This window comes from Copidosoma floridanum, unplaced genomic scaffold, assembly GCF_036245765.1.
Source record: "Copidosoma floridanum isolate Cflo_tuat_1 unplaced genomic scaffold, Cflo_Japanese_pri ptg000004l, whole genome shotgun sequence".
Taxonomy (NCBI): Eukaryota; Metazoa; Arthropoda; class Insecta; order Hymenoptera; family Encyrtidae; genus Copidosoma; species Copidosoma floridanum.
The window spans coordinates 2,147,136-2,154,209 of NW_028321881.1; the positions used below are offsets into that span (position 1 = coordinate 2,147,136).

The 7,074-nt window shown below is 45.1% G+C and overlaps 1 protein-coding gene across 1 annotated transcript; it reads left to right on the forward strand.

The window, feature by feature from the left end:
• The first annotated feature begins 1,867 nt into the window (after positions 1–1,867).
• Positions 1,868–5,560, forward strand: LOC149375712 (uncharacterized). Its single transcript, XM_089598046.1, has one exon. It carries the CDS (start codon positions 1,868–1,870, stop codon positions 5,558–5,560), a length of 3,693 nt encoding a protein of 1,230 aa, XP_089454172.1.
• Positions 5,561–7,074: the final 1,514 nt, after the last annotated feature.

Below are 7,074 nucleotides of genomic sequence, written 5' to 3' on the forward strand. Positions count from 1 at the left end.
CGACGGTGTCAGCGTACCAACGCTCTCCTTCATCGCCCCGCAGCCTTACTCTTGAATTTACTGTCCTTGGCCTAGGAGGTAAAGAGTGCGGGGAGGGCAGGTACTTACTACTGCGCGCATGGTAAGCGTTTAGCGTTACATTGTTTGTATTAGTCACTCTTCTTATCTATTGCTCTCGAGTCCAAGACCAAATTATCATTGCTGTGTCGCTTGCCACATCTGTATATATTGTATATAGTGTAAATATCAAGGACGTTTTATCTTAGTTGGGGCTCGATTTGGTTATTTTAATTTTTTAATCGTTGCTTTCAAAATGGAAAAGATACTTAAGGCTCAGTTGAAACTATGTTCCAACATAGAGAATTTCTACACAAATTCAACTAGTAAAGTGAAAGCCGAATCCCAAACGATTCATCATTTTGAGACGCGATTAAGTATCCTGGATAATTATTGGAAGACTTTTACTAGTCGTCATGATGATTTAATTGATTATGAGGATAAGATCGTGGATGATGATTATTTTGAAAAGGACGTATATACCTCGATTGAGATGGCTTATTCCGAAGCCAGATCGCTGATACTCGGTAAAATTGCGGCTCTAAAAACGAATACACCTCCACACCCTATGCCTCAACCTACTGGAAATCCAACAGTAGAGGTTCAAGCTTCCCTCCCTCCGTTACAGCTTCCCACCTTTTCGGGAAAGCAGGAGGAGTGGGAAAGCTTCAAGCAGCGATTCTCTTCCTTGGTTAAAGACAAGACGAACATTTCTAATGTTGCAAAGTTGCAACACTTAATGAGCGCGTTACAAGGCTCCGCTGCGCAACGACTAAAAGGCATTGAAATTACCGACGCGAATTTTCAAGTTGCTTGGGACAAACTCATTCGCCGGTATGATAATGTACGCATTCGACTGTTCAATAGCATTGAGAATCTTATTCAATTGCCGCCGGTAAAAGCTCGAAATGTACATGAATTAAATGAGATAATGGATCGCGCGGAAGAAGCTGTACGCGCTCTTAAAGATCTTGGATGCCCAATTGATCAAACAAATTATTTTGTGGTACATTGTGTCATTCGTAAACTTGACTTGAATTCACGAGAATCCTGGGAAATTTCACAAGAGGCTACTGATGGATTTCCGACTTATATCGATCTCACGCGTTTTATTGAACGTCGCGTTCATGCGCTTGAACAAGCCCATACTGGCACTGATACACCTAGTTCGCGTAATAAGCAATCGTCTACTCATATGCCGCAAAATCAAGCAAAACGCGTGTCTGTTCATACTGCTCAATCCGAAGTTAGTACAGATAAGTTATCTGGTTGTCTTTTATGTAAAGGAAATCACATACTAGGTCGTTGTATGAAATTCAAATCTATGTCTCTGGCTCAGCGTCTTGAATATTGTAAAAATGAAAAGCTTTGTCTCAATTGTTTAAAGACTTCTCATTTCGCAGACAAATGCCCTTCGCCAAATCGTTGTTTTTATTGCCAAGGTAATCATCACTCGAAGTTGCATTTTGAGAAAAATACCGGAAAAGCTCAACAGAGCAACCAAATCAATTGGCGTTCTTCGGCAAATACTGATTCTAACGAGAAATCGGCATCTAACTCGCATGAGCAGGGAGTTGTGAACGTTCACAGCGTTCGTGTGGGTCATGCTGTATTATTGGCGACTGCGCGCATATGTATTAAAGGTCCCAACGGAAATTTATTTTCAATCCGCGCTCTTATTGACCCTGCCGCCGAACGCTCTTTCATAGCGCGACATGTAGTATCTGAACTTAGCCTTACTTGTAAACAAATTGATATTAAAGTAGTTGGCGTAGGTGCAGAGGAATCGTCTAGGGCTCGCGAAGAGGTCATGTTACAATTAGTATCCCCGAAGTTAGAGAATTTTAGGTTGAGTATATTCGCCTTGGTTCTACCCAAACTTACTCGGTATCTACCCAGTAACAAAATTATTCAATCGAATTGGTCGCACATTAAAGATCTTGATCTTGCTGATCCTGATTTTGCAGAGCCTCACAAGATTGACTGTATCTTGGGTGCTGATGCTTATTCGTCAATAATGCTCAGTGGCCTTATAAGAGGGCCTAAGGACACTCCAGTAGCTCAAAATTCAGTCTTTGGTTGGATTTTAACTGGCCCAACGTTAAGCCAAACTTGCTGCTGTAATACAGCATTAGTTCAAGCTTTTCACACGTACACGGATCAGTCGCTTTCTGAAAATCTTCAAAGATTTTGGGAAATCGAGGAGGTGCCTCGCAGATCGCTGCTAACCGAGGACGAGCGATACTGTGACGAGCATTTCGCTCAGACACATACACGCTCTCCAGATGGTCGTTTTATCGTCAGATTGCCTCTTCGAAGCAATCCTGACTTCGTAAGCACTCGTGATATTGCCGTTGCCTGTCTATTACGCTCTGAAAAACGCTTACGTAACAATCTCGAACTTTCAAACTCTTACTGCACTTTCATGCAGGAGTACCTTGACATGCATCACATGGAGCTCGTCCCCCCCGACAAACTTGATCGACCAAGTTTCTATCTCCCACATCATGCTGTCATTCGTCCTGAGAACCCGAGCAAAGTGCGCATCGTATTTAATGCGTCTCAACGGGATTCAAAGGGTCGTTCTCTGAATGATATGCTGCTGCCGGGACCCAAACTTCAAGCCGATGTGCTTCAAGTGCTAACACAGTGGCGTTTTTCTAAGTTTGTTTTTACCACAGATGTCGTTAAGATGTTTCGGCAGATATTGGTACATCCGGACGATGCTGACTGGCAGCGAGTACTGTGGCGCCCAACGACCGATCAGCCCATTCGTGACTATAGGTGTATCACAGTCACCTATGGCACCTCATCAGCCCCGTACTTGGCCCTGAAGGTCATGCAAAAGCTTGCAGAGGACAACGAGGAATCCCATCCTCATGCAGCCGAAATTCTGAAAAGAAAGCTCTACGTTGACGACTTCTTCGCTGGAGCTGATACAGTTGAAACTGCACGGGAACGTCGAGATCAACTCATACAAGTTCTTGCATCGGCAGGTATGACGCTAGCCAAGTGGGCCGCGAATGACAATGGGCTTCTTCAAGGCTTGTCGTCAGTTTCAGCCAAGGAAGTTGAGTTAAAACTCGATGAGGTAATATCCACCTTAGGTCTTAAGTGGCTACCCAGCATTGATGCCTTTACTTTTAGTGTAAAAGACCTTGGAGTAAACTATGAGTTTACGAAACGCACAATTTTGTCCGAAATCGCTCGTTTATTTGATCCTTTAGGATGGCTAGCTCCGATAATGATCATTGCCAAAATAATATTACAGGATCTTTGGCTGAACGATCTGGACTGGGACTCTTCAGTGCCCGATGCACTGAGTCAACGCTGGGTGCTTTTTCGTAATGAGCTGAAAGAAGTCTCGCTCATACGAATACCACGCTGGCTTGGAGGAAAAGAGAGAGAAGTGTGGCATTTGCATGGATTCGCGGATGCATCTAAGCGAGCCTATGCTGCCGTACTCTACGCAGTGACACCTGGTCAGACTGCAAGCCTTCTTCTTGCCAAGACCAAGCTAGCTCCAACCAAAGTGCAAACTCTCCCAAGGCTTGAGTTGTGTGGTTGCGCTCTTTTGGTACGTCTCACCAAGCACCTTCTGAGCAGCTCAGCGATTCAACCAGCCAGTATTCACTGCTGGACCGATTCCAAGGTTGTCCTGGAATGGTTGAAGAGCCATCCATCTCGTTGGCCAACATTTGTGGCTAATAGAACCAGTGAGATTCTCACTGAACTTCCTTCAGCAACATGGCATCATGTCAGATCAGCTGACAACCCAGCAGACGGTGCGACACGAGGCTTCTCGCCTGCCGTCCTGGCAAAGCTCGATTTGTGGTGGCATGGACCGAGTTGGCTGTTACAGGACGAGTCTGCCTGGCCGTCTCTGACTCCGTCGGAGCCTCTAACACCAGCCCATCTCCAAGTTTTTGCTATTCAAGCTCAGCAGCATGAAAAATCAAAGCAGGTCGTGTCACCTGAATGCTTGCCAACGTTACAAAAGTTTTCGGCATTTTCTAAAATAATTAGAATTCTCTCTTACTGCTACCGCTGGCGTACGTGTGCTGCACAAAAGTGCATTGAGCGTGCGAAAATTTTGATGCTTGGAACTGAGTACCGTATGGGAAAAGTTTACTGTTACAGAGCCATTCAAGCGCAGCACTTTCCAGCCGAAAAAATGTGTTTGTCTGCTGGTGAACCTCTCACAAAACACAGCGCTCTACGTCGACTCAGCCCATTTCTGGATGAACAAGGCCTTATTCGAGTTGGAGGGCGACTTGACCATTCTTTACTGCCTTACAACGAAAGGCACCCAATCATTTTACCAGGCGGCTGCCAATTCGTCAGACGTTTAGTGGAAGAGACGCATTTACTCACTATGCACGGAGGAGTGCAATTGATGATGTCACATCTACGCCGATCGCTGTGGGTCACCAGAGACCAAAGAGTCGCCGCTGGAGTGCTTCACCGTTGCGTTATTTGTACGCGACATGCTGCCAGAAGCTCCGAGCAACAATTGGGTCAACTTCCAGCTGCTCGCATTACTCCGGCGCGGCCCTTCACACATACAGGCGTCGATTACGCTGGGCCATTTCCGATCCTATTCTCAAGGGGTCGTGGAGCAAAATCAACCAAGGGCTACATTGCCATTTTTGTTTGTTTGGTTTCACGTGCCATGCACGTGGAGGTAGTATCCGACCTAACGTCTGCCTCGTTTCTTGCAGCATACTCACGGTTTTGTGCTCGTCGTGGAGTCTGTGCTGTTCTGTATTCCGAAAACGCCACCAACTTTAGAGGAGCTGCGTCCGAACTAAGACGGATGTTTCATAGTTCATCGGAGTTTCTTGTCACTGTCATTGATACTATAGCGCGTCAAGGTACAGACTGGTCCTTTATTCCGCCACGCGCCCCTCACATGGGAGGTTTATGGGAAGCTGCTGTACGCAGCGTAAAGTATCATCTCATTCGTGTGGTTGGAGATTCAAAGTTGACGTTCGAGGAGCTGACTACGTTGTGCAGCAAAGTCGAAGCATGCCTCAACTCCAGGCCACTGTGCCCCTTGAGCAGCGAAGCCTCTGGTGATCTCGCTCTTACACCCGCCCATTTTCTCGTCGGCTCTGCTTTGCTGTCTCATCCCGAGCCTTACGATGAGGGGCAACAATTCTCCCCACAGACAGATCGCTGGAAGTTGCTAACTGACATGCGTAACTCCTTTTGGGCCAACTGGCGTAGAGAGGTGCTACATCAACACCTACGACGAAACAAGTGGTTGAAGCCTCAACCTAATATTGTTCAGGGTGATGTCGTCCTCATCAAGGACGAGCTCACTCCTCCTACAAAGTGGCCTTTGGGATTGGTCACTGCCACTCATCCTGGAGCTGATGGGCTCGTACGAGTGGTTACCATCAAAACAGCCGAATCATCGTTCGTGCGACCCATCGCCAAGGTCATCAAGTTACTTAGCGAGCCAGAACTTGACAAATGCGTGGAGACTCATAAAATTTAGTGAAGTTTCAGTTGATTTTGTTAATTAATGATCTGACAATTTAATTTTGCCTATAATTATGATTTACATTAACTATTGTGAATTTAATTGAAAATTAGCTTCCGCGAGTAGATTAGATTTACTTTGTTCAATGTTATTAAACTTATTTCAATATGTTTTGTTATCTAAAATGTAATACTACTTGACAACCAAGTAGTTTAGGGTCAGCTTTGGTAGATTCTCATCCGACATCAGGCTTTCCTATCTCGTTTTATTAAATAATTTTTGACGACATTTCGTCAAGGCGGGCTGAAATGTTCGTGTTAACTTTGTTTGTGGTGGTTTGGACGGGGGCATGCGATACTCGCGACGACGCGGACGCTTTTGTTGTAGTCGGGGTGTCTGGAGGGGGACCTACGCGAACGCACAAGCCTAATTTACTTATGCCTTCATAGATTTCAAGTATGTTGTACGCATTGTATGGCTGTGTGCGGGGCCCCGCTCTCGGCGCCTCTTCGAAACGAGAGCTCGAGCTCCTCTCGAGCTCACCTCTCTCCCCACTCCTCGGTTAGCAGCGGGCCTGAGCGAGTTTTCACTTAGGCTAAGTTACGCCGGAGTCAGAGCACCTCCTCAGCCTTCAGCTGGCAGATTGCAAGGCCTTTTGCAGCCATTTTGCCTCGCCTCGTTCGAGTTCGCCAGCCTCAGTCCAATCTACTTGAGTTTTGCTAAGTATCGATTTGTCTTTTAGTTTGAGACTTCAAGCTCGTCAAATAAATCAACTTGAGTCTACAGTTCCAAAGAAAATTCCTTCATTTGTTTTAGTTCAAATTTCTTTCAACTCCGTCAATTGAATTGTTATCGTGACGCGGTTAATTTCTAGCGGCAGCGATCATATTCATTGTACGAATTTCGTTTTTGTTTTGAATAAATCCAATATCTTGGTGATTAAAGAGACTTGGTTGTTATTTTTGGTGTGAAAGAAAATAAGTAGAATAATAATTTTTCTCCAATTTCCATAGAGGTCGATTCACGACCTACAAATTAAATAGAATTTGCAAACTGATTCGAGGCTTGATTAGCCCACATTTTGCCGATCGAGCGAATCAAAGCAAAATATTCAATTACCAAAATCTCAAGCGGCTAATCCCTAACGACCCAGTGCGCTTACTTGGCCGCACTTTTATTTTATTAATTAATAAAAAAAATCTCGAGTGGCTAATCCCCAACGACCCAAAGCACTTACTTGGCCGCACTTTTTATTTATTACCAAAATCTCAAGCGGCTTATCCCCAACGACCCAGTGCGCTTACTTAGCCGCACTTTTATTTTATTAATTAATAAGAAAAATCTCGAGTGGCTAATCCCCAACGACCCAAAGCACTTACTTGGCCGCACTTTTTATTTATTACCAAAATCTCAAGCGGCTAATCCCCAACGACCCAGTGCGCTTACTTGGCCGCACTTTTATTTTATTAATTAATAAGAAAAATCTTAAGTGGCTAATCCCCAACGACCCAGTGCGCTTACTTGGCCGC